The sequence below is a fragment of the Zosterops lateralis genome (assembly GCF_965231275.1).
Source record: "Zosterops lateralis genome assembly, chromosome: 13".
Classification (NCBI taxonomy): Eukaryota; Metazoa; Chordata; class Aves; order Passeriformes; family Zosteropidae; genus Zosterops; species Zosterops lateralis.
This window is the reverse complement of record NC_139773.1, coordinates 8,821,844-8,849,397: the sequence shown is the minus strand read 5'-3', so window position 1 is coordinate 8,849,397 and position 27,554 is coordinate 8,821,844. Positions and strand designations below refer to the sequence as shown.

The following is a 27,554-nucleotide window of genomic DNA, read 5'->3' as shown; positions in this document are numbered from 1 at the left end:
AAGATTAGGTGGTGTTGCTGTGCTCATCAATCATTTCTCCACTTCCAGCTGGCACCTGGGGGCTGGCAGAAAAGTGATTCTCAAAGTAATTCATGGATTAAAATGGCCAGACTTTGCCAGCCCTACTCGTGGATTGGTTTACTCACTGAATATCCTTGAAGAGGTTTAGGTTTTCTTCAGGCAAATGTTTGCGGGTCCTTCATTTTGTATGAATTTCAGTAGATATATTCATTCAATGACTAATAACCCTGGAAATGCTGATTTGCACTTCTGCAGTTTGGAAGTATCAATTGTCTATTAAGGAGGCTGGTAAGCTTGAGTGGCTGGGATGATTTAAAGATAAACACATCAAAAGCCTCGATTTTGGGCTCATTGCCTTTTGTGTCCAAAGTTTGTTTTGCCTCTTTACAACCTACAGGCTCCACAGGCCTGTCCTTCATATCTCCCAGACCTGGTTTGATGCTTGAAACCATTGCAGAACTGGGCATTTAACTGATACAAAAAGCATGTGTGGATTGTTCAACAAATACTTAGGTAGTTCAGAGCTTCATCACACTAACAGCAGCCATTTTGAAATGAAAGCAAATCCTGTCATTAATTTCAGTGGCAAATGGCTTGATCTGAATATGCAAATAAGAGCTCACTTCATTTACTGGACAGCTCCACGTAATGCTGCAGCTGTTGCAGTGAATCAGCACCCAAAGCTGATTTTCTAATTACAATAGATTCTAAATAAGTGTTAGAATTGGCAGTTATCAATTTCTAGGAAAAAAACAAACCAATTTAAATTGCTGTGAGATATACAAATTAGCCTGAATTGGATAATATCATATTGGTTGTAATCCCATCCAGGATGTTTAGTAATTAAACCTTCACATCTCCACATAATAATCTTAGAGTTAGAAACTATTCTAGAAGTAAAATAAGCACATAGATTTTAATGTGAAAAATGTGGATATTAAATTAATTTATTATTTGTTCTTCATTCATTTCCATTCCTTGGTACTTTTCACTGGAGACCCTCATTCTGTCAACACGAATGAAATCTCTCATCCCAATTACTAAATTGCTCAGTACTGTTTGTCCCTATTACTCATACAGGATGGAGACACACACAGGTTACATTCTGTTAAGTAATGACAGTAACAGACTAGACAAGAAATCCTCGCCTCGGTACAGCAAATGGCAAAATTCCTGCTAACACAGATATGGGGAGGACACCTCTGCAGGAGTGGGGAGTGTTGAATATCAATCTTCTGTATTACTCATTTGAAATTGCCTTATGCTGTTAAAAAAATTATCACAAGCATCAATTTGCTTCTTAAATCATTCAATTTCTATCCCATTTTGGTCAATTTTTGAAACCTAAAAGGCCACAAATTCATTACTGTCTATTTTGTTAAGAATGCACAGTTTGAAAAAAGGTTCTTCCACATATTGTTGTGTGATGTTGTACACTGGACATTGCAAAATCAGTTTTAATGTGTTCTGAAGGCACCATCTGTGGAATAATTTATACTGAAAAATTCAAAATGTATGCATTCTTGTGAAAGATACTGATTCATTTAACTTAGCATGAACCCTTAAAACATTGATGTTCTTCTACTGATTCTAACAAATTAAGCTTCACATTTATGCAGCTAATTATGAACTGAAACTTCATTGAGTTTATGTTTGAATATACTGAATCTGCTGCCAGAGTCACGACTACACAATAGATTCCTTTTCTATGTCATTTGAAAAATTGCTTTGCAGTAGAATTCTTTTCATGGAAAATAGTGATGTTTTCCAGCATAAAAAAAAGTCTGTTTAATGCATATGGTGTGAATCAGGCTGCGTAGATGCATCCATCTACTGGAAAAGGAGGAAGGATCTTTCAGCACTCTGTTGCAGATTGACAGAGGAGGATTGACAAGAACTGACACTAACACTGTGTCACAAAGGCTGCTCACTGCAGTAGTTTTCAAACCAGAATATTATGTTCTGTATCAAGGTAAATAATTGTATTATTTTTGATCTATTTTCAGGGAGCTACTTTCATGAATTTCCACTACTGTGGTAGTAAGTGGGAATTTAACTGGGATTTCAACTAGAAATAGTCCATTTAATACTCTCTTTTGATTCCATGACAGTTGTGAAAATAATATAGCACAACAGCTTTTGCTGTGCAAAACAGAACACCAAATCCCTTGACCAGAAAATATTCTTGTTTTAGCATTTGACAGCAATCAATCAAGAGCAAGAGATGATTATTCCTCTTGGATAATAAAAGCACCATGGTGTGTAAAAGACTTTGTGCAGCTGTTTTGGGTTTTTTAATGGATTCACAAGCTGCACTTAGAGAGAATTCTCTTCATGTTTGATTAAGTGCGTTGGTTGGATGAACTTTACAATGACATTGTTTCTCAGGTGAAGCAGTATGATGGCAGTGACTCATTGTGCAAATGAATTCTTGTTTTTCAGACTATGATCTTTCAAAGCTGAGAGATTTCATTGATCAGCAAGCTGATGCTTATGTGGACAAGGGCATCCTGGACAAAGAAGAGGCTGATGTAATTAAACGTATCTATGGCAGCCTGTAAAAATTTAGTGACTGCCAAACCTGTAGAAATCTAGTCTATAGTTTCCCCCACTCCTGGCTCAATGACTTATGATCTGTTAATTTGAGGATATCATTAGAAATGCTCTGTTTACATTGTACTGACAACTCTAGACAGAAATGAAGAGCTGTAGTGCTCCATTCACTTTCTGCATACTGTATTTTCCTACATTCACAAATCAACCCTAAACACCAAATTCTGACACTGAATTTCTATTTGATAAGGTAAATATTTCTGTAATGCTCTCTGATTTATTGTTTGTGTTTTGTTTACTTTTGTAGCTAAAACAATAATTCCTGATGGAAATTTCTTTTAATGCTACATTTTTTTGCTTTCACTCAACAAGCTTTCTATAGATGCAACTATGTAAAGGGCATTATGAGAAAATAGTTCATAGTTCTCTAAATAAAATATTTGAAAATAATTTACCTATTAAAGCTTTCATTAATCTTAATATTATTTTATATTCATTTATTTTGGTTTTAAATACTAACACCTTTTTTTTGATCCTTTATTTCTTTATGTAGTATTCTGTAACTTGGACTGTAGTGTCCTTAGCTAACTGATAAATCTTAGACATTACAATTGCCTTCCATATTACAGAGCTGTATTCTCCTCTTCAGCATGTGTGAACATTCTCTTTGCACCATTTGATGATTGTGCATGCATAATTAGTTGAATTCCTGATGTGAATATCCTGATAGCAAGTGTAAATAGCCATTGATTTCTCTAAAGAAAAAAAAAGAAAGCAATTCAAGTCATTTTGTATGGAAAGCAAAGTACACAACTAGAGATGCTTTTAGGAAAATGGGCCCTGCTTTTCAGAAGGACTTAAATAACCTATTGTATCTCAGTATCTCTGAATATCAAGGCTGTGGTCTGATTTCTGACCCCTGTTCTGTGCTGAGCACTGTTATCTTGGAGAACTCCTTTTTTATTTTGGCCTGTATATCCTAGCACTGGCCAAGAATTTGGTACTTCCCAAAGGATCAAAAGGAAAACCAAAAATGTCATCCTCATTCTTCTTCCTCAACTAACAAAGTTTTGGAAGAACGGTTTATGTGGTCTTTTATCTTTAAGTGAATGGATAACTTTATGTATGAAGAACTGATGAAGCAAGATCAAAGGTAAAGAAGCATTTAGAAAGGTAAATTTCAAACAGAGTCCCAGAGGATGTAAGGCCTTAGACCTGTCACCTGCAGGAACTGCAGGAAAGCCCTGTACTCTTTACTTAGAGACTGCTCATTCATAATTGAGATTATCCCTTCTCTGAATTGTTTTTTTAACTTATGATATCTCTGAGATTGATACAGATAAAAAAGGTTGGAATTTGCCTGCCAGTGAATGGAGATACTGACTTAGAGCACTGCCTGCATAGCACAAAGTTCTGTAAGTGTTAAGTCACTCCTTGGGTCATTTCCTTCCTCACAGCTGGAGATTAAAGAGGAGGAGATTTGAGCAATGTTTTCAGCCAACTAAAGTAAACTCTGGAATCCCTGCAAAATGTCAATTGTCAACTGAGCACTGTTGATAATCAGTATGAAGTGAATGTGATAGCACTGAGGTGTAACAGAATAACTCCTTGCAAACTGATGAAACATAAGCCAGTGAATGTTTTCTAGCATCCACAAAATACATCATCACTGCCTGCTCATACACATCCTGATGTGAATCATTGAATTGCAGTATCAGTCACTAATGGTGATTTATTTTTTTTTCAGGTAAAAACTCTATTCAAAAATGTAATCAATGTAAGCTTCCTCTGACAAATAGTCCCTTAGAAACTCTACAGAGAAAATAATTAGGAAAAAGAATTAATATTATTTTAAATCAGTGCATTTGTTCTCATCTAAACCCTTGTGTTTGTTTATTATTATTTGCTATTGTTCCCAAAGATCCAAATTTCTTTATGCCCCTGTAGATCTCAGTTGCATTGTGCAACAGCTTCTGACTTCCTTTCTTACGTCATCATCACATGGGAAAAGCAAACTGTTTCCCAAATTTGGATTTATGACAGAAATCAGGAGGATGGTAACTAACCGTAGACCTTTACAGCTGGTGAAGTGGTTGTGGCCTAGGATCTGCACTTGAAAAAGCAAAAAAGGACAAACTATCCTTCCCCAATGACTACTTTAAAAAAGACCCCAAATTTTCTTCTCCTATCATCCTGTCAATATGATGAGTAGTATAAGAATAATTTCAGTTTTCATTGGAAGTTAGTTTCTTACTTCATCCTCTCACAAGTCTGGTACTAAAGGGCAGATGTCATCAACTACTGACCAGTGATTATGAACAGTGTGTGGTGATATTTGTTAACCTCTCAGTTTTGCAAATTTTATTGTTTCAACCAAGTACCAGTGACATAACTTAGGAAAACACAAACCCAACAATGGGTATGACCTGATTGTATTTCAGAGTATGCACATTCTTGGACTTGCTCTGTATTTACCCTGCTGCTGTGCGTCCCTGGGGCGCACATGGAGATAACTGAAGCAGCCTGATGAGTAGCTGAGAACAGAGCAAGCCTCTGACAGACCAGAAATCACAGCTACAGTTCCTCAAACTCACTTTCCATCCTGTCCAAGCCCACTAAACTTGTTACTTGAATGTTTCAAATACTGGTTCCATTGCTGGTACATGGAATGAACATCTATCAGTACATCACGCCTCTCAGAACCAGGCAGTGAAACACAGCCAGCCTGATGAATCACCCTGCATTCCTAAAGCACTGTGACTTGCTCGAAATAAAATCAAACCGAGTGACGCAAGTTTCAACCTGCACCACACATCAATCCTTATTTTGCAGGGAACACTTGGAGCACATTAGGGCTTGACATGCACTGCTGTGTGTTTTTGCCATAATTAGTAAATCATAGTGCTTGCTTTCTTCCTGGTGAGAAAGGTATTTTCAACAACTGCACATCTCTGTTTTAAAACTGACAAAAATCGGTTTCTGTGGTGTTTCTATCTCTGCTGGATCCTTCAAAAATCCTTCACTTCTAAATTATCACTGAAAATGTAATAAATACAATAATATGGTATTCACCTTTTGAGCTTTTCTAATAGACTATTGTTTCTGATACTGTACTTTATTAAACACTTTACTACAAGCTACATTAGTGTGCTGCTTTTGGCTGGGGTAGACTTTATTTTCTCCACAGTAACCAATACAGGGCTATGTTTTGGATCTGTGCTGGAAACACAAACGTGTTGATAACACAGAGACGTTTTAGCTCCTGCTGAGCAGAGCTTGCCCAGAGCCAAGGCCTTTCCTGCTCCTCACCCCAGCCCTGAGGAGGCTGGGAGGGGACCCAGGCAGGACAGCTGGTCCCAGCAGACCCAGGGGATGTCCCAGCCCATGCTCGGTGTGTAAAGCTGGGGAAGGAGGGGGAAGGGGGGAAGGTGTTCAGTGACGTTTGTTTTGTTTTCCCTAATAACCCTTCCTTACAGAGTCCTGCTTTCCTGGGGATGGCTGCACACCCGCCTGCCCATGGGAAGTGGTGAATGAATTCCTTTCCTTTGCTTTCATGCCCAGCTTTTGCATTAGCTATTAAATCGCCTTTATCTCGACTTGTGAGTTTTCTGCCTTCCACCCTTGTGCTGTGCCCCACCCCTGTGTGTGGGGAGTGAGTGAGTGCCTGTGAGGGGCTGGGTTGCCAGCTGGGGTTAAAGCACAGGAAGCAGGACAAGGCTGCTGTTGTGTGCCAGAGAGAATGCATCTTTTCTGTACGCTGCCCAGCTTTTTGAGGCCATCCTGCACCACGGAGCACAGCCATGCAGGAAGGGCTGGGGTGCCCTTCTGAGAAAGTTACATGCAGCTACAGCACCTGGTGGCTGAGTTAGCTGGATTCACAGGGATTTAGCAGCCTCCAGCCACATTGCAACTGAGTCCCAAATGCAGATTATTTACCACTTATATCCCACGTATTTCACTTAAAAAGATCCTTGTCTGAGCCTGCCCAGGTTTTGACTTTTCAAACTTTGAAGATATATGTAAAAACAAAACTTCAAACATGCAGGTTCCTCAGCACAAAATAGCTGCAAAACATGGAATTTTATCTGCTTCACTTCAGCCTGACACTGCCCTGTTCCAGTCCGAAAAAACCTTAAACCACACCTGGCAGGATGGGTAAAAATATGCAAAGAAAGAATAAAACTACAAGTGTACGAAGAATTAAAGCAGAGTGGGAAGCAAAATATACATGGCAATGAATAAAAATACATAAAATATACAGGAAAATACATCACTTTGCTAAGTAATAAAGTGAAAATGTGAATCAAGACATTAAAACATTAGTTATTTCAGAGCCTTAAGAACACTTTTAAGAGTAGTAAAGCCCCACACTTTGACTCACTCTGTGTGTATTACAGACAAATTCCAGGCACTGTTTCCTCTCACCTGCTCAGTTGTCCTGGGGCAGAGGGTGCCCAGGGTGCCTCGGGGCCCTTTGTGTGACACCCACAGAGGTGATGGAGCCTCTTGGCAGAGAAGGGCTGCAAGGAGCTGGCACAGGCACAGCAAAGCAGCTCCCAGAAGTGTTTTACCTGTACACGAAACCCAGGCAGTCATCTCTGGATTTGCCCCAGGGGTTGTGATGCACTACAGCTACCTATCTAACCTACCTGAAAACCAGGAACAGGCATTAATTAAACATAGGAAATGCAGCTCTTCGCCCCCGGGGGCTGCCAGGACAGAGAATCTGTGAGCTCTGGCCACAGCCAGGGTGCCCAGAGGTGAGGAGCCCCGGCACAGGGCGAGCCCCAGCGGGCACGGACAGAGCCCGGCCCCAGGGCAGGGCAGAGCCCCAGGGCAGGGCTGGGGCAGGCTGCGGACACAGCGGGAAGAGCCAAAGAAGATGGAGTGGAACTGTTGAGGCCCTGAGCCCTTGGGGCACCACGAGGAATGTCTGTGTGGCAGGAGAGGAACTCTGGGACAGCGGTGGCAAGGCAGGGCTCTTGCAGGTGGCCTTTGTGTTGGGCAGTGGTGGCCCTGAGCTCCTCCCTGCGGGAGGACCCTCGTGTGGCACAGGTGGCCTGGCTGTCTCTGTGGGTTTTACACTGAGTGCCAGCTGTGTGTGGCTGTAAAGGGGTTCTGTGGCTTATCAGGGGCTCGTTACCAGCACATTATCATGTATCATCTGCAGTGTGGCCGCTGCTGTCTGAGGGGATGGGTGTGCAGCCACGGGCTCTGGTGTGTTCAGGCTGCCAGAGCTGCCTCCTCTCTTGTGCTTCTGTATGGCAGCTTCTGTCAGGGAAAAAGGTGCACATGCTGCTTGTCCTGCAGGTCCTGCAGCCCACAGGCACAGCCCTGCTCTTGGAAAGGCCGATGGAATTGTGTTTCCCAGAGGCTGGGCAGCCCAGTCTGGGAGGCAGGAGGTGCAGTGTTCCTGTGCCAGGGAGCTCTTCTGACCTGCTCAGCAAAGAACCCCAGGCCTGGCTGTGCTGGAGCACTGGGGGTACCAAACCAGGTACAAATACAGCTCTTTGGTACAAAAGGATTACATTTTTCTGTGGAATAATAAAATATAACTGAGCTTGAAGCGAGGGTTGCCTTTGGAAAAGTAGTTCATTCTGGCTTTGTAATGTTCTACTGAAATTAAATGACAACAAGAGAAGTTATAATCATGTAAGGAATAGATACAATCCCAATTTAAGAAAGATACAAGACCTAAAACTAATTCACTGGTCAAGAAAAATCAGAACTTCCTTTTCTCTACTCTAAGCTTTTTCTGTTCTTGTTAATTTGTGTGCCACTGCAGACCTTCTCTTTAGGACAAGCTAGAGTTGATTTGAATGAGCCTGCTGGCTCTGAGTTCCTGCCAGCTCTAGGGAAATACCAGTTGTTGCTGAGCTTTGAATTTTTATTTCTGGTTTTAGTAAATTAATGAAACTTTCCATATTGTTTCCCTCTTAACATACTGCAGAAAGGTTTTGCTTCAAGGGAGTGATACTGATGAGCTAAAAGATAGGAAACTGCATCTGTTGCAGAGGGGATCCAGCAAATCTTTAATTACAAGAGTTTTGTGAAGTTTATGGAATATTCGAGGAAAAAATATAGGATATTTAACAAAAAGTTGCTAATACCCTAACTTCAGGGCACCAGTGATTGCAGGCTGCACTCTGCCTCCCTGAGCTTCAGATGGGGTCCACATGCAGACCTGAATACTGGCACCTCTCCTCAGAACAGGGAAGCCTTGCCAATGTGCTCTTATTCATCTTAGCAGACTGCACAACTAGGGCAGATAGCTCCTGCAGGTCTCACTTAGGAAAGGGTAAAGACATTATTTACCCTGAAACTAGTATCTAACAGCTCATGAAATTAGACAAACCATTCTTCCCAAAAAACAGGCTAGAACCAAGCTGACTTCATTACGAATACACACATCAGTATTTTTTGTATTTTATTAAATTAAAACCACACAAAATTTAACTGCACACAAGAACACACATCTGATATTCCAATGTCATATCTCACAAAAAAAAACTCTTGCGTAACTCGTCCCTTTTATGAGTAGAAATCCAATATGCAAACAGTTCTTTAACCAAAAAGGCTTTAACTAATCAAAACAAGCTGAATTCCCCTTTCTGGGAATACATCATAACCACACACAGACACACACAAGGTTCACAGGCAAGTTCTGCAGCCCTGAAGTAGATAAAACTTTCACAGCAAACTTGCCTATGTTTGCAGAGTAAGCAAATTTCTATTACTTTCATTGTTTGTCATTTACAAGCAAACTTATTTAATATTTTTAAATACTTAAAACAAATTTCACTTTAACAAGTATTTACAAAATCTTTACTAAAGATCAACATCCTGCATAAAGGTGACCTCAGGGATTCATAGTTGCTACCATGCTACAGTTTGCACAGAAGGGGTAAAAAGGCCATTGCTAGTTTTGGAAGGCTTAAACCTTTTATTGATATAGCATAAGGACATTAACCTATGGAAGGCAGAAGAGGTCATAATTTCAGTGCAATTACCCATTCATGACTTCTTTTAAGTACATCAAGAGGATGAGTCCAAAAGACTTGGGTTTTGAATTATTGACTGTTTAGTTCTGTAAGAACTGATTTCATGGAAAGTTTTCAGGCCATCACATCTGTCTTCTACTGGTGATACGAAGAAGTTGCATAGGGACTTTCTTCATTCTCCTCATCTCTAAAAAGAAAATTATCATAATCATCAGGTCAGGAGCATACCACGTCTCAACAGTAAAACTGTAATAAACTGCAGGTGACCAGTTTTCCTAGTGGATCAAATAGGCAATGCCAGCCTTGCCTAACAGGAATATTTGCAGTGTAATACTGTAATTACACACCTCTGGAGTCCTTGAGATATTGAGAATGTAATGCTGAAACCAAGTAAAGTTGTGTAAGTTCAACATCAAAATGTATTTTTAAAAGTATTCTTGATCAAATCAATAAAAAAAACTTAAAGGAAAACAAGGTTGAGGGCATGCTGGAGTTCCTGCACTGTTGCTTTTCATTTCTTCTTTTAAAAAAATAAAGCTTCATTAGAGGTTTGTTCCAACATTTGGAATGGCAGGAGGGACAGACAGACCAAAGGAAGCAAGAACAGGAGCAGTTCATCACCCCAAAGCTGTGGGTGGATCTGTGTCCTGATGCTGCAAGGCTATTCCTGATGTTACTTCCCCTGCATCAATCCCCACTGAGACTGATCACTTGGATTTCCTTAGGAAAAAGCAACTGCTCCCAACTGCTATTGTTAATGCAATAACTGGATAAAGCAAAGTAATGTTGCTTTTAAAACGTCCTCAGGAAAATTAGTCTGCCTTGTCTACCTGACAAAATTGCCTTTAAAAGAAAAGGAGTTATGTAAACCTATTGCAGTGCAGCATCCAGTACTAAATCAGGGATGCCAAGTTCCCCAGAGGTCACTGCTTTGTACCACTGTAGCTTCGAGGTTTTGTTCCTCACAGTCCAACCTTAAAGCTGCTGCCAAGTTCAGTGTTTTGGCAAGAACGGAAGGACTTTACAGCTGCTACACTGTGAAAGGATTACTTTTAATATTGTGAGTACCTTCATACAAAGGTACAGTCATCCAAAGAGTCTAATAGCGATATAAGGTAAAAAGTAAATATTTCAATATCAAAACCATGAAGAGTTTTCCCTAATAAACATGATTATTTATCTACTATTTAAATTTCATATAACCCCCCAAAACAGAATTGAAGAACCCTACAAACTAACCAAACAGCAGAGTAACGTGCACTTGTCTTCCCAGCAAAATTATCATCTTAAGCCAAAGGCATAATATGTCTTTTGCTTAAAATAGTCTTGCCAAAAAAAGAAACCTCAAGAAAAGCAAGTTTGGGATGAAACTGGTTGTTATTGCAGGGATGTGTGGTTACAGTAGTACTGGGAACAGATTTTTAGTCTTTACATTAGTGATGCTACCAACCCAGTACCAAGGATGCAGATGGTCTGTATACATTTAAATAGCATCCTTCATTATATCCAGTTCTGCATCCAAAACTGCCATGGAATACTATAATTTTAATAACATATCATTTGCAGAAGCTTTCCATGATATGTGGCATGACAGTAAAATAAGAAAGCTAATAACTCATGTTTAGTCAAAAAAGCTCTAAACCACTTTTACTTATAAATTCTCTCAAGACATTTTAAAGCTTTTTTTCAGAATTGAAACCTATCAACATACCAGACTTGTAAGACTGGACTGCAGAACTGTAAAATTCAGCCATAACAACTTGGCCAAAGCTAAATATTTCAAAAAGTTCATTCTGGAGCTCTGACATATGCCCTTCTGGAGCAATGGGTGTAGCCACATGTGCCAGACTTGGCTGAAAACAGCAATCTCCCGCTAGTCTGTGTGAGGATGAAGGAAAACTTCTTTATTTTCAGAGCTTAAGACTCCAGTAGGGGAGAAACTTGGTTTCTATGCTCTACATTGGAATTTACTTTGTACTACTTAGTTTTGTTATGTTTCCCGTTTTAGGAGAATAAAATGTAGCAGAGTTACACAAAAAGACCTTCCTCCTAATCAAAGGCTGGTAGAATCAGATTTTCAGTCATTCTTCTTGAAAGTCTTATAGGAATACCATCCATCCTGACATGGCAACAGCCAAGCACTGGACTGAAATGAGTTAATTATGGGTGAATATACACAACTGAAGAGCTGAAAGAATGATGTTATATTAGCAGGTCTTCAGACATCCAAGCACCAAACCCAGTGTCCAGGCTGTCTGTCCCCTCCTCCCTTGTGCAGGGCACACTGGGACATGGGTTGGCAGCAGAGGGCAGGAGGCCAGCACGGGGTTATGGCCTGGGAGGGGCCTCTCTTCAGGCCAGGGACATCGGAGCTATAAACCAGCTTTTTATGCTGGATCTGAAGCAGGGCACTGACTGGTGTAACGTAGAAAGTACATTTCTAACCAAGGCTTGGAACTGCTCAGCAAGAACAGCTTCTGCTCTTCTGTCCCAGGCTCTGGGAGGTGTGTAACACCACCCCAAATCAGGGAAACGACCAGGAAATAATACTCATGGAGATCTCAGAACCATACACAGCAAGTACAAGTGTGTTCTGGTGGCTTAAAAACGAGCTGAGCTTTATATGAAATAAAATTATGTAGTAGTAGCTCTGGTCTGTGACCCACAAGCACCACCATGGCAGTGGGTGTATGTTTAATGACCAGACAATTTACTTCACTTTTAAGATGCTTAAAATAGCAATAGCTAAGTCACAGCAACATTGTCCTTCAGGGGCTGGAAAAGGAACAGCACAGCATTACAACACCCTGCAGTGCTGTCTCTTCCCGTTAGCTGTGGCCACTCTGCCCAGTGGGTTACAGGAACTGAAAGAAGTCTCCTGCAAGCCATGGTGTGCATCAGGCCACAAATAACCACTTCTGTAAAAGCAAGGACACCTGACTGGCAGCAAGTACACTCAAATACTTGGATGCTTCTAGAATGCACAATTAAACAAGGCAGCAATCTGAGTTGTTAGTTTTGGGATGTCTGAAAGGATTCTCCACAGACAACCTCCTTTACTGAAGCATCACTTTTCTCAGCTGAGAGCCAATGAGGGTGAAAAATTACTGGGCAAATTATCTCAATTAGTTACGAGTTTGGAAGGCTTTAAGACCATACTCTCTCCTAGTTTCAGATCAAGGCAGTACAAGGTTCTGTTCCTGTCCTGAACACCAGTTATATTGGCTCAAATCACCATCACTGATTAGAGAGGCTCTGTTATAAGGTTTTCAAAATTAGACACTCCAAGACAAATGCAGGAAGATGTGGCCTGTTCCAGAAGCACAGTATATGGTTTAAGTCTGTCTTAAGGACTCTATAAAGAGCTTGCATTAGACATCTGGTGTTCAACTATCTCATAATCAACTATGTGATACAAAAAGCATCACTAAAGTCAGTTTCAGTGTAACAGTGTTAACAATTTTGGGCCAGGTGAAGCACCACTGTATTTTCTCAAATTAGCATAATTGCTTTTATTCCATGCATGGATAAAACAAATAATGAGTATTCTTCCCTAATATACAAATACATGAGTTAATAACATATGCTACAGACAACTGTATTAATCCTTTTGCATTTCTTTTGCCCTACTGTAAAAATATTGCTCAAAACAAAAAGGCTTTATTGCCTTGAGCTGCATCTTGGGCGAATATGCATGATTAATGGTTCATTAACTCATGATTTCTTGCTCAATGAAACTCTAGTAAAAGTACTATTGCATGTAGATCTAACCATGTGCTTATATAAACTCTAATAGTGAAAGGCAGCTGGCACAAGCTGAGTGGATCACATTCTATAACCTTTTATGCTCATCTGCTTGCACAGCTATTATAGTTTAATATCTAGTCTAAATCTGCAACTATGTGCTCCCCAATTTTTCTACCTAAACTTTGTTCCTTTAAGAGCACTTAAGGGAGTGACTCCAAGAGTTCTGATTAAACAATGTAACTCACTCTATAAGCTGCCTTTGTAGCACAGGGCAGTTTCTGACCATGAAACTTCCATGTGTGGTTTAATACAAATCAGTGCATGTGTGCACATGCGTTCTTGGCAACTTAAAGGAGGCTAAAGTAAAGAGCAATTTAGTAGACGTGGTTCTCACCATCTGTCAAATCAGACTTATGGTATGGTGAGAAGTTATGGCTCTTTAAGTTCAGGAATTGATAGTCTGCTTCTACTTGCAGTTTTTTGAGTTCCAGTGTCCCTTTTGGTGGTAGTGGATTAACTCCAGGTGCTCCTCTGTTACCCTCAAGCAGACATGGAAGTGCTCGGCAGTGTTGGCACATCAAATTCTGAACAGGCCTTGACAAGGCAACCTGAATACAGGCCAGAGCAGCTGGAAACAGAACTCTAATATCATAAATAGTTTTCACTCTAAGAATAGAAAACTTGCATATTCATGAGGCTGGTTTATTAACATGGCTGTCCAATTTCCAAAAGCTTCCTGCTCTAAGCAAGGGACATGAAAAGACTGGGCAGGAAGGAGAACAGGTGTCTTCTAGGGAGCTGCTGGAGCACAGTAAGAAATGTTGCCACCTTGCAGTGTAGACCCAGATATAACATTGATGGTAGACAGCTGAAAAGTATCTCCTAGGTTTTTGGCAATGGTCTCTCTATTCCTGTTCTCTGCAGAGTAACATTGACTTTGGTCCTTTGCCCCTTCCTGCCAGACTGTAAAGGGGTCTGTCCTTTCCAACTGTGCTGGAGAGCATAAGGCAAGGATGGCTTTTGTGAGCCATAACTAAAGCCAGGGGCAGAGATGTAGAAGGGAACATTATGAAGACTATCAGATGCACAGGAAGCTATTTCTCTTCAGAAGCTTTGGGCAACATCCTGCTCAGCAGACTGCCTGCAACTCTGTACTTTTTATACTTCCTTGTAACATCCTGACCAAAAAAATCTGTTGTATGCATAATTAACAGAATTACTTGTTAAATCTGAACAGGAGTTGGGAAAATAACTCATCCTCCTGTATACATTATTTCTTGGGAGATTACTTGGTACCAGGTCTACAATTCCCAATTTGTAACTGAAGCAGTAGGAAATGGTGATTAGTAGCAGCAGTGTACTATTTGTCCAGTGTCACTTCCACTGTATTGGCTCTGCTCACGGTGCAGCAAGGTCTAAGTGAATTTTCTTCTTTAAATTAGTATGTTATTTTGTTGAAGGGATGTTAAAATAATTGCCTTCCTCTGGCAAGGGACTGTGGTTTCCTGTTACGCAGTTTAACTGCTGGGTCAACACCTACTCTAATCTGTGGTAGGTATATACATCTAATGATGTAAAAGCCTGCAGCAGCACATTTTGATAGGTGCTCTACATTGCTTCAAATATAACAATGGCAGTGGAAGAGTTTGCACAGAGAAGGTTCTGAGTTCCAACAGCTTTCATGCAACCAATTCAAAAGAAAGTAACTGACAAGTGTGACAACAAGAGGTGAAAGCATTCCAGCCTTCCCTGAGACTCTAAACCAGTGTCCTGGCAATGGAGAGTTGTGTATGGGGATATTTCTCCAAGGGAGGCTTGTTCAGTAGCTAAACACAATTTACTGTTCTCCTTCAAACTTTTGTCTGCTGAACAAAGTTTTAAAGTTGCTGAAATAATTTCTTAAACTATGCAATTGTATACTCAATAAATTTGGTCCTGAAAGGTTACCTTCTGCTTGCCCTCAAAATCAGAGTATGTGAAGTCTATCAAGGTGGTGGATGAAGTTTTGCATTGAAAAAATTTGCAAAAGCAAAGCATGTATCTGCAGGCATAACTTCTCTCCAGCTCAATGGTAAGAGAAGCAGTACCAGTCCCCTGCAGTCATACCTTTGATTGTGAGAAGGAGCACCTCAGCATCCCCCACTGAGGGGATTTCTGCAGGGAATAAACAGACAGACAGCCCAAGAGACTGACTGTGAAGAAGCTGAGGAAGCTTGGCCCAAGAACACGGAAAACAAACACTACTGAAGCCCACTCCTGCTCTGAGTCTTTCTGTATTCTCCATAGGATACCTGCATATGTGAGGGGGTATGTGCCACTATTGTGGCACACAGGTCAGAAAGAACTGCTTTTTCTGTGAGTAACTATGTGAGAGCTCCTGGCTGTGGAAAGACTTCAGAAAAGATGAAGTCTGCCTAGGCAGACAAACTGGGGGACTGCACAGGGAAAGGAGACAAGAAAGCTTAACTGAAACTGCATCATGGAGAATATTTACACTATGAGGCAATTTGGGACAGAAGGAAATCAGAATCATGCCTTGCTGTACACAGTCACCTTCCTCATAGGCCTTTGCTTAGCACTCTACCAAAAACTGTGGTTTTTGCTTAAATAGTTGCCTAGTTACACAGCAAGACATCTTGGATAATCCTGGCCTTCTGGCTTTTATGGAATAGTATTTGTATTCTCTAAACAATCAGTTGTGAGGCAGCCTTTCCAACTGCCATAGCAAGGCACCTGCTAATGCTGTGCTCTGAATGTATCTGGTGCATGAGGATAGCAGGCACTTGCTGTTGACAAATAAAAGCCAGAGATGTTGTCTGAGACCCCAAAAAGAGGGGTCAGCTTAGACTACTGAGTGAGATTAAGTTGCTTAACACCAAAAGTGGCATTTACCTGACACTGTCATCTTTTAGTTTTCTGGCTGCTTGTTTGGATAACTTAATCTGCAAGTCCAATCTCTGTAGGAAATCTTTGGCAGATAATTCTTCTGGTGCAGTGGGCTGATTGTCAGGCTCTTGAGGACTGGGAGAAGAACTACTTTCTTCCTGAACTGCCACTCGTCCTTCATCACAAGAAGGGGAGCTGTCAACAGTTTCGTTCTCAGGAGACTCCAGTGAATTAAGTCCATTGAACAGTAATGGTTTCTCTGATATAACAGGAATATTCAGGGTTTTCCTCAGAAATATACAGTCATTAGTGAACAGTTTATTTGCCCTCTTTATTTGTTCCATCTGAAAAAGATAGAAAAAATATAAGTTATTAGATTTTGGCAAAGTATAAAGCACTAACTTTCTGAAGCAGTATACAAGCTTTAATTAAAATAAATCTATACTTTCTTTGCAGCAGCAATTATTTCAGGAAAGAGTTTGTTTGCATTCAAAGTGACTTCAGAGTGTATGTTCTGTTTCAGCCTTGCTAACATCCTAGCTTTTTGTGCACAATCCTACTTTTTCCAAAGTCTTGCACTACCTAAAAGATGCTTTCCTTGAACAGTCTTGCAGTCTCTATGTAGGCTCACAGAACAGCTTGCCAAGGAACAAAAATTCTATCACAAAAGTACTGTTGATTTTGATTTATATTACAATAAGGCTCAGAACTTCTAGCAGCTCCTGTAGGTGAACTCTCTGGTAAAAATGATGCAGAATCCAAACAAGGGGGATAAAGCCACTGTGAGGATTCAACCTGTTGATGCAGATGGCTAAAATGGTGAAATGCTTAGATTTAATAATCCCATTTAAAAACTGAAGAGCTAATATCCAGTGTCTCAAGTAAGAGATCACTACTCTTCCACCTCCTGAAGCCTGGAAACCATTTTTAGTAAAGCTCAGAGTATAAGGGTGCAAGTTCTCTCCCAAGCTGAGCACCATCTGAAGGGCATAAAGGAAGCTTTACCTGACTCAGTCGTGAGAGTTCTAATGGCCCCAGTGTAAATGTCAATTGTTAAAATCTCTATAGGTTTTCTGTCTTGATGGGTATAAAAAAGTTTAAAATACTAGCTGGAGCTTTTCTGTAAAAATACAATACAGAAGCTGAAAACTGAGATCCTACTGCAGGGGAGTTGGAAGGTGATGCTTCAATAGCTGATAAATAATGCACTGCACTGCCATTCTCTCTCCTATTTCACTGTAACTCTACCTCTGGTTATTTCTTCCTAAAATACCAGTTCATAGCACTTGGAAGTCTGTACCTCTGCACTGAGCAATAATGAAAAGTACTTGATTCTAAAAAGAACATCCCTCAGCCCTGAGCAGGTTACTTTGTATGTGCAACTCCTACAACTCAGTGTGACTCTACATTCAGAGGTGTATGGAGAGCAGGATTTAACAAGAGTTTTCTTCTTTTAGTGCTAGAAAGACTGAAGTAATGCCTATTAGCTACAAATCTATCATTGTGAAAGAGCAAAAGCTTTAGTGCATGTTTAATATTTTAACTGAAGCTGTAAACTGGCACTGAACTAATTAATCAAAACTACTTCTACTGACAATGAAATATAGTCCTCATCCTTCTCCCCTGAAAAGGGCCACAGCACCTGGATGAACCATAAACATGAATTCCCAGTGTTAATTTACTCAAAAGGAAAATACAACAAATGCAAGTTGTAAAGATTAACAGACAGTATCCAGGGTTGGGGGTGAAGGGCAGAGGATGAGGCCAAACAAACCACAATGGTCCCTCTCTCCCAGCAGGGTATTTTTATCTGTCTTGAACTCTCTATGGCAAGTCATGCAAAGGCAGGCACTGGACAGGATGCCTCTGGCTACAAAGCAACTCCTAGTGAGGAAAACCACAGGGGAAACTTCTAAAACCAGTAATACTGGAGGCAGTGGCAGCCAAAGATAATTCTGATGTTTCCATTACAACTCTCACTTCCAGCCAAGAATACACGATGCAGGAAACAAACAGAGGACTCTTTAGGAGAAGTCAGTCCTTGTCATTGTGTGAACACATAGCAGTCTGCATTTTGCTAAAAGCAAATGTGTTTGTATGCATTCCTACCCTGGGCTGAAACCCATTAAAACAGAAACACAATGGCTGTTTTTGCTGAATTTGTCATTGCTTTAAGGGGCATTTCATGTCAGTTTAACCTCTCTCAACTGCAGTCCATAATGATGCAGCTCTGGCTTCTTAAGCAGAACATTACTAAATCAAACAAACAATGAGATGTTGGGGGAAAGCCCCCACATACATATTTTACATCATTAGCACAGCAAAAGCTTATCAAACTCATATTATTTAAAAAGTTTATGGTTCACAACTTAGGGCTGTTTGTACAGGTTTGATTCACAACTTCACTTCAGCTAAAAGGGAGTTGTAAATTGCTTAGAAATGCCTTTTTTCTACAAAACTACTATTTTAGTTATTTGTTCGTATGTTTCCCTTATTGGAGTGGGCAAACACTCTTCTGAAGAAGAGTAACATGACTAAAACATTTAGGCCAGAGACTTTGTATGGAAAGTCCTGCAAAAAAACAAGCAAAAAAAAAAAAAAAAAAAAAAAAAAAAATCTAACAGGCAGGGAGCTGCTTTGCCCTCTTAGTGAATCAGTGTCATTAACCCTGCTGCCAACAAGAATCAGTCAGAAGTGGTGTAATCCTTCAAAAGAGAAGATAAATACTTTCAACCCTTTTTACAATGAAGGCTGAATGCTGTTGAAGGTGATGGAAGGCTTTAGTAGATCTTGCAGACCAAGAGAAGGAAAGAAGCCACTCCAGTCAGAACCCAATGGTTTGGGACTACAGTGTAGCTCTTCTAGAAAGAGTCCAACTAGAAGATGCCGTTTTCAGCTGATGTCAAAGTGGCACTGACTCTACCAGTACCAAGCTCATCAGCTGCTCAGCCTGGAGCAATTTCCTGTGTTGGGACTATTGAAGCTGCACATCAAATATGGGCCCCACCTGAGTGGGAATGAGGCAGGGTAGGTGAGTTCTGCTCCATCTGGAATGGTGATAGAAGGTCCTGCTGGTAGACTCTATTGGACTCTGCATGTCCTAGGCTGCCATAAACCTTTCAGCTTTTTTTACAGAAGTAAACTTACTTTCTCCCTAGAAAGTGAACAGAAAAGCAGCAACACTTTCAAATCAGTGGTATGTGTGCCTCACCTCTGGGCTGGCAGGCAGATCACTAACGGGAGAATGTTTAGCCCTGAAGCTACTGAAAAAAATTCTTTCTTGTTGTCACAGCCTGTGTGTCGAGCACAAAATAATGCTTCTTTTCAGGATAAGTTTAATCACACTTATTTTCTTTTTCAACCTGAAGTGAGTGTAGTGGTGAAGAGCTGTGCGAGTACAAGTTTACTGGGGGGGAACAGGTTGTGTCCTTCCCCAGTGCCCAGCCCCGGGCAGTGCCGGCTCCAGCCCTTTGCTACCAGCGCTGCCCGCTGAACCCCCGGGCAGGCCCTAACTTCAGCACTGTAAATACTGAAACTAAAACTAACACGGTGCCCACGCCGTTCCTTGCCCGCTGTGCAGGAAATGCCCTACGGGCCAAGCCCTCGCTGCCATCCCGCTGTCCGGGCCCAGACCTGTCCCCGCTGTCCGGGGTGCTGCCGCCGGGCCCTGCAGGCCGGGCCTGCCCTCGGCAGCTGCGGCTGCCCCATCCCTGCAGGTGTTCCAGGCCAGGCTGGATGGAGCTCCTGGGACAGCGGAAGGTGTCCCTGCCCACGGCAGGCCATGTGGAACTGGGGGATCTCTAAGGTATCTTCCAGCCCAGGCCGGCCTCCAGCTGTAAGCGCCGCTGCCGGCCCCGCGGGCGGTGCTCCCTTACCGTGACGCCGTACTTGAGGGCGATGCCCTGCAGCGTGTCCCCGGCGCTCAGCCGGTGCTCCACGTAGCGCTCGGCCAGCGGCGCGGCCACGCTCGCCGTGCTGCCGTACGAGCGGGCCTTGGTGCGGGCCAGCCGCTGCGACAACTCGGCCTCCGACTCGAGCCCGCCCGCCGGCTCCGGGCGCAGCGCCTCGGCCATGCTCCCGCCGCTCAGCGCCCGCGGCCCCGCAACGCCGCCGCCCCGGGCCGCGCTCCGGGCATCGCCCCGGCACCGCCGCCGGACACGGGCCCGGCCCCGGCGGAAGCCCCGGCCCGGCCCCAGCCCCGCCCGGCGCCGAGAGCCCGCATGCGCGGGGAGCGCCCGCCCCGCACCGCCGGGCCCGGCTGGGCCTGCACAGAGCCGGGGGTACGGCCCTCAGTGCTTTGTAATCCTCGGTGGTGGAGCCGGCACTGAGTGCCCCCTGCACAGAGCCAGGTCTGCGGTCCGCATTGCTCTGTAACCACGGCTATAGGAGCCGGCACTGAGTGCCCCCTGCACAGAGCCGGGTGTACAGCGCTCATTGCTTTATAATCCTCGCTGAGGGAGCTGGCACTGGGTGCCCCCTGCACAGGCCGGGTCTGGGGCCCTCAGTGCTCCATAACCACCGCTGAGGGAGCCGGCACTGAGTGCCCCTGGCTGGGGAGACTGCGGCGCCTTTGGCCGCTGCTGGCTCAGTAGTGCGGTCCGTCAGAGTTTGGGCATAAGTGCCCAAATATGAAAGTCTCATTATGCCAGATTTATTGCAAGAGCAAGACATGGGAAAACTCATTCGAGGAAAATAACTTGTGACTTAGAATCATAGAACCCCTTGAATGTTTTGGGTTGGAAGAGGCCTTAAAGATCATCTAGTTCCAAGCCCGGGGCAGTCATACTTTCTAGTTCCCTGCCTTGGGCAGTCATACTTTCCACCGGATCACGTTGATCAAAGCCCGGCCAACCTGGCCTTGAGCACCTGCAGGGATGGGGCATCCACAGCTCACCTGGGAATCTGCTCCACTGTCTCACTACCCACACAGTAAACATTTTTCTCCAGTATCTAATCTAAACCTACCCTCTTAAAATTTAAACCCATTCCCCACTGTCTTGTTACTTCATGCTCTTGACAGATAGTCTTGCCCCATCTTGTAAGTTCCCTTCAGGTATTGGAATACACTGTTATATTAAAATTAATTGTAGTCACACTGTTCTCAGTGAGGCTTTCTCACCAAGAAACCTGACAGTGGGCTTGGAAAGCTGATCCATTATTGCTGAACTGGAGCATTCTAACGAAAACTGTGTGTCACATATGGGTGGTGCACATGGTACAGAAATAATATATGTACCAAAATACCAAGACATGTCCAGAGCAGCCTGCCCTAGGTGCCTGTGCTGGAGCAGGGCTGTTGGAGAAGATCCCTCTCCAAGGCCACTTCCAACCTCAACCAGGCTGGGATTCCAGGAAGTGTGTGTGTGTAACACCAGTGTGGTGTAAGTTTTTTTTTCCTGAGAAGTCCTAGGAAGATAGATCTCTATCTTAAACCTAAACAAAAAAGTAATGCATGTCATAACCTCAGCATTCCTCAGCCCAGTGTGTATTCACACAAGTATTTGGGGAAAAAAAAAAAGCACATCATCTGACATAATACCTAGTTGTAGTTTTCAGATTATGTCCAGTGGTGGTCATGGAGTCTCTTTAATTAATACAGTACAAACATTGTTAATCTAGCCATGAGTTTCCAGATGTAAGTTAGAAAAATACAAAAGTTGCCATGCAAGACTCACAAGTTGCTGGTAAGGACTGACACATCAGCACCTCACCATCACATGGGAGGCCGGTGTGACAATCCTGAGCAGAGGGGCTGTAGGCAATGCATAGACAGACCAGAGCAGTACAAGAGACTATAAACTGATGGCAAGAAAAGGTTCAGTTTAATTTTTTTGCAGTCTACAATATATTTGGGAAGCTGGAGGCTCCCCTAGGGATGTCCAGTTGAGTTTATACCAGCTAAAGAAAGTGAGCAGCAGATTGTGACATCTCAGTGCTTTCAAGTTCTTGTGAAACAACTTGATCTGCAGAACTGCATCAGCACTTCAGCCATGACCCACCTAGCAACGAGCTGAACTGCAGGTCAGCATTTATTAAAGATGTCTACTGTGTGTGCAGTGTGGAGCCATAGATCAGCTTCAGCCTCTTCAGGCTGATTAATGGAAGTTACAAACATCTGGATGCCTGCCTAGAGCTGGAATTACTCAGACCAGTTACTTCAGCTAAAATGGCTTTTAGTAAAGGGGAGCTGCAATTCAAGAAAATGGAAATGTTGTTTAACATTAGTGATACAATAAGCTGAACGTGCAGTATCAATCAGTTTGGAATATTCTAGACAAGTACACTAATATTAGACAGTATTATTCCCTCTAATGTTATCTTAAACTCTAATTGTATGGAAAGTGTGTGCAATACACTTTAAATCACCTGTCACAACTCTGAGTACAGCAGAACCATCCCTTGCAGTAGTATAAAGATACCACAGACATTTTAATATTGAAAGCTTTATTTTAGGAATAAACCTTTTCAGGTGTAGATGAAGTTTTTTCTTCTGGTCTTGCTGGGTTGTCCTTTCTTTGTGTCAGCAATTTGTGGAAATGTTTGTTTCTTATCTCAAAATCCATATTATAGCCAGAGGAACATTTGAATCTGGGTTGTTGCCAAGATACTTGATCTGATTAGCTGACTGCCTTTTTTCCTACATAAAGTGAATACTCTCTAAACAAAAAATTGAGTTAGAAATTTGAGCAAGAGCTTTGGTTAGGCAACCCATTTTTACCTGTATCTTCTAATTTGCATTCAAAGTTACAGAAGAAACTAGAAGTATCCTGCTAATGACACCTCATTTTTAAAAATTGTGTCTCCCTCAGACAAGGGGAGGTCGTCTAACAGGCAGAAAGAGGGAAGGGTTACCTACCCCTCAAGGTGTGACCATTCAGCGTCAGGACACCAAACTTGCCACATTAGAAAGAGTCTCTGCTATAGCCTTGGGATTCTCAGCTCCCCAGTTCCTCCTCCTGATCTCTGAATCAGCAGCTTCTGATGTCCACTGGTATTTGCTGATGGGCAGGGGCTACATGGCAATTAGTTTGAATTCACTGTCTAATCATGACTTTCTCTGTTCAGGGAGCCTCAGGGCACTAATGACTCCACTTCCTTTCCCCTTGTTCTCTTCTGTCTTTGCTGTTTCCTTATTCCTTCGTCTGTGATCTCTTTCCCCACAGCAGCTCCCGATTTCAAGGAGCTGTACTTGTCCAAACCTGTTTCTTGCTCACTGAAGTCACATATCTGAGGACTGGACTCGACACTCATCGGACTAATGTGGGACAGAGGAGTTCACTCCTCAGACTCACTGTCCCAAGGCTGGCTGCAGACATTGCTACATCTGTTACTCATTTCACCTTTGGGAGGTTATTGCTGCAACTGTGGCAGCTAGAAACACAATTTTAGAAATGAAAGGATTCATTTCATAAAGCTCAGCCAAGATAAGTGGAGTGTCTTCCGACCTAAGACTTACTTACAGCTGAGTCTGAAAAAGATGAAGTCCCTTTCTCCATTTTTTTTCCTCAGGGACATGTTCAGACCTGGATAATATTAGGTTTGCATTCTTACATAAAATCTTTGGACAGGAATTGGTTAAGGCTGGAAAACATATATTTCAATATTTACTCATGCAGCAGTAGTTAATGGTAGTTCTAGTGAATCATTAGTGAAGTCTAGGAACTTACTGCCTCTTCTGTCGTTCTGAATTTCTGAGGATGAGGGTTTTCTTTTTAGTAATGCTTCATGATGAATCTTCTAAATAACCAGCTGTATTTAAGTCTGTGTTACTTCCAGTTAGTATTGGATATCATTGAAAACCATTCATATCTAGATCAGTAAGTGCACAGTGATCATGATTTATTTTAAATATTATATGGATCAGCAGACTACAGTCAGCAATCTTCTAAAACAGAAACCAGTTTCAACTCAGTCTAGTTTAGGTGGCCATATAATTTAATGGCAAAGCAAGTAGAGAAGAGAATGCCTTCTGGCTAATTAATCACTGTGTTAGTGGTCAGCTATTCATCAGCTACTTTGCCAGTAAAGAAGCTCAAGTTTGCTTGGTAAAGGATAAAAGGAAACGGAGCATTTCCTAACTTTGATGTTTATGATGATGCAAGCCAGGAACATTACCATTTATAATAGTTGCACTGATGTAGGACAGAGAACAATGAAAAACCCCGTCCTTGTGGGCTATTTGTGTGGGCAGATTCACACTAATTAGGACAGTACAGAGGAAAAGAAGGCTGCCCTCTGGTAATGAGTCGTGTATCAAGCTAAACCATCCACCTCTGCTCACGTTGCAACCTCTGACAAAAAAAAAGATGTAATGTAGGACAAAGATCAGAGACAAATCCTGCCTTTTAAGAATAATAGCCCTGGGTTCTTCAATTAATTGCAGGAAGAGAGAGGGTCTTGCATGAATTTCAAAAGGAAAGTAGGATCATCTGAACTGGTGTACAGTACTTAGCTGTGCACATCTTCCTCATCAAAATAAGCCCATTATGTAGCAGTAGCAGCTGGGAGCCATTATTAATATTTAACGCTCTTAGCAGGGGTCACTGTGGATTTCTGTATTAAGGTTACAATACAATGTTTCAGTATCATATGCTGTGAGTTTGCATTCTTTGAGTTTTCTTGGCTTTGTATAAAGTTCTAGTGAAGTTTTATTAATTCCCCTTCCTTACCATTTGCAGAGGCTGGATATTTTTCTAAGCTGGACTGTAGTGCATGATTATTCATTCTTCAGTGTCTCCAGCTTTACTAGTCCATCACCTGCTGCTTGGCAATGCATTGCAAGTCCCATTCTGGTAGGAGCAATTTTGCACAGGAAAGGATGAAACCAATTTGGGTCCCACAGCGAAGACTGGCTTCTGCTGTCACAGATATGTTCTGTTTCCTCCAGCTGCGTGGTTTTTGGTGTGACCTCCTGGAGAGTGATGAAAGCACTCAGTTTCTCCTTCTTAACTACATCTTTTGACTGATATTTGCTTTTTACCAGTGCATGTTGAAAGGACAGGCAGTTCCTGGAAATTTTATAGTTGTTTTCACTGAAAATAGTTGGGCTGAATATGTAGGATGAAATCCCCATACTCTGCCCATCTCTGTCTAAGAGGACACCATCCATGGCTGTACTTGCCCTTGGGACATGGGGCCAGCAGGCAGTACCCAGTACAGTGTGAGGGACTTGGCAGGCACGGAGTTTCTGCTGACAGTGCTTTGGAGGAGTGTGGGACAAGCACTCCACTGGCTCTTCAGGGATAGTCTCTGCCCTTCAGGCTTTCTTTTTGCTCATATTTTGGTTTTGCCCTTTTTATGGTTTATCAACTTTTTCCTTGAAGCCATAAAATCCTTGAAATCAAACTCTTTACAGCTTTTTCTGGTTAATAAGTTATCAGGCAGTGAACCCAACAGTACAGAAGGGGGAAACATTTGGAGTATCATCATCATCAATATCCTTTAACATCATAAACTACATCAATCACTGTTCTACATTAAGAAGCAATGGTTAGGAAGGTGCCCTGGGACAGTATCTGCTGTCCTTCAATGACTACTGGATTAAATGTACTCAATTTAGAAATAAAATGTCAGGCTAGAGCCTTCTTTAGGTTCATACCTCGCTGATGACGTGCAGCCTGAGATTAGCAGATGGCCCAGTGTTGACAAACTTCACAATGCCTCGGTAGCACATTTCCTTTTGCACATTAGTGACATGAGACATTGGCAACTCACCTTTTACCTCCCAAGCTGCCTTAGAGATTTGCTGGGGGAATTGCTTTATGCTACTAATCTGTTGCTGTCCATGTAAACCCTGCTGCAGGATGATGGCAGCACATCATGCTTGTTTTGGAAGGGGAGGAAGGCAAAGGTAGTGCTGAAAACATGGAGGTGAGTTTGTGTGAAGAACATTGAACCTTCTGAGTCATTCTATTATCATTGAACCTCATGATGGGATATTTGATTTCAGTTTCTGGAGGGAAATTAATGTCAAATTGCCACTTAGCCATTGCAGAATGCTTTTGAGTTTCAACATGTTTTTAATTTAGCTTCTGTATGTTTCTATTTACATGTCCATGCTAACAGCTGCTTCCTCTGTTCACATGCACCCACAACACAGCTACAGCTGGATTTGCAGGGTGCTCACCATTATCCCACTCTGCCATCACTGCTGAGCCTGCTGGTGCCGAGTCAACAGCAGTGTCTTCCTTTTCCTTCTGAATTCAAATCCAGTGCTATTAACCCCTACCTTGGCCTCTTTTGATTAAGTAACAACAAACACAGTAAATCTGGATGTAGTATGGATATTAATGGCACCTTCATTGATGTATTGTGAGTCACTTCTGAAATCACCTGTCTTTACAGAGTGCAGAGCTGCTTTAGACTGCAGCACCCCAGGCCTGAGGGTAGTGGTCCTTGTGACACTCCTCTGAGAGCAGCCTGTCCTTGTATGAAGGAAAGCATCTCTGGAATAAGAAGGCAAAACAATGACATGGATGCATTTGAAGCTGTGTAGCAAGTTTCTATTCCAAGAGCTCTCTTTGCCTTCCAGACAAAGTTTACCAGTGTTTATTTTCTTTCTGTTGGTATATTTTAATTTGACCTAATTGGCCTCATAGCCCATGTTGTCATTCAGTGTTCAAAACTGGATTATGTTTTTGGCCTGTGACTATTTTAAGCTGGTGTAAGTAGAGCACTAAACCAGCAGCATTCATGCCTTTTATTCCAGGCTTCTCACTTTGGGCAGCGGGCCTTAAAAGTGCTACAGCATTATTGGAAGTGAGGAGGTGATGATGGTCCAAGTGGGTCATTATTTTGTATCCTGACAGTTACTGGGTGCTGTTCCTTAGCTTTTAAAGTCACTTGTACAAGAACTTTCTCAGATCTGGTTGAAGAGAGATGGCTGCTCTGAGTGAAAACTTTTTCCTTTTCTCAGATAAATTGTTCCCATTGGAGGAGGGTGGGAGACTCGGGTGTGGGTGCATCCACTATTCCTTTAGGTAGCTAAGCCATATGTAAACTAAAGTGCCTGTACAGCCTCTGCTCAGATTTATCTGGTATTGACCTCATATTCCTTCTCTGCTTACACTTCAATATTCTGCTCATATTGCCACCCTGTTTAAACAGCTACAGGAATCTTGGAGATCAGCCTGCAAACAAAATCCTCATGGTGAGCTAACACAGTCCTGCAGTTTGGTGTCCTTCATTTTTTTTTATTATTTTACTGAAATGCTGCCCTCGAGTGGCGACCAGCTGATTGATCCCAACGGGAGATCGAGCTGTTCCTCCTGCCTGGCTAGTGTCCTGATGCTCCTTTGGGAGGTGAATGCTCCTGGTGGCTGGGTAGCCCTGGGTAGCAGGGCTCCG

At 42.3% G+C, this 27,554-nt stretch overlaps 2 protein-coding genes across 4 annotated transcripts in view; one reads left to right on the top strand and one right to left on the bottom strand.

Annotated features, from left to right (window-relative positions):
* SCG3 (secretogranin III) overlaps positions 1-5,673 on the top strand; it is a gene marked incomplete at its 5' end in the record, with an annotated part of 28,062 nt that extends 22,389 nt beyond the window's left edge. Inside the window, one exon of one of the 2 annotated variants that reach the window (XM_083870634.1) lies at positions 2,464-5,673. In XM_083870634.1, the coding sequence (XP_083726760.1) occupies positions 2,464-2,582 (119 nt within the window). In that variant the 3' untranslated portion in view covers positions 2,583-5,673. The remainder of the gene's footprint in view (positions 1-2,463) is intronic. The other variant, XM_083870635.1, reaches the window with a different exon arrangement.
* A 3,310-nt stretch (positions 5,674-8,983) lies between these two features.
* Positions 8,984-20,323, bottom strand: LYSMD2 (LysM domain containing 2). 2 transcript variants are annotated; one of them, XM_083871056.1, is made up of 3 exons: positions 20,084-20,323; positions 16,222-16,552; positions 8,984-9,762 (listed from the first exon to the last, which is right to left on the bottom strand). In XM_083871056.1, exons 1-3 carry the CDS (start codon positions 20,279-20,281, stop codon positions 9,698-9,700), a joined length of 594 nt encoding a protein of 197 aa, XP_083727182.1. In that variant the 5' UTR covers positions 20,282-20,323; the 3' UTR covers positions 8,984-9,697. The 2 variants fall into 2 exon arrangements, with proteins under 2 accessions (XP_083727182.1, XP_083727181.1); XM_083871055.1 differs by having other exon boundaries at positions 16,215-16,552; positions 20,084-20,312.
* Positions 20,324-27,554: the final 7,231 nt, after the last annotated feature.

What these genes read in the sequence shown, in the direction of transcription:
- LYSMD2 (XM_083871056.1), bottom strand. Translation starts at nt 20,281, where the DNA reads ATGGCCGAGGCGCTGCGCCCGGAGCCGGCGGGCGGGCTCGAGTCGGAG. An exon ending in CCCTCAAGTACGGCGTCACG is followed by an intron (nt 16,553 to 20,083) that starts GTAAGGGAGCAC and finishes TATCTTTTTCAG; the next exon opens with ATGGAACAAATAAAGAGGGC. An exon ending in CAGAAAACTAAAAGATGACA is followed by an intron (nt 9,763 to 16,221) that starts GTGTCAGGTAAA and finishes TTTTCTTTTTAG; the next exon opens with AGATGAGGAGAATGAAGAAA.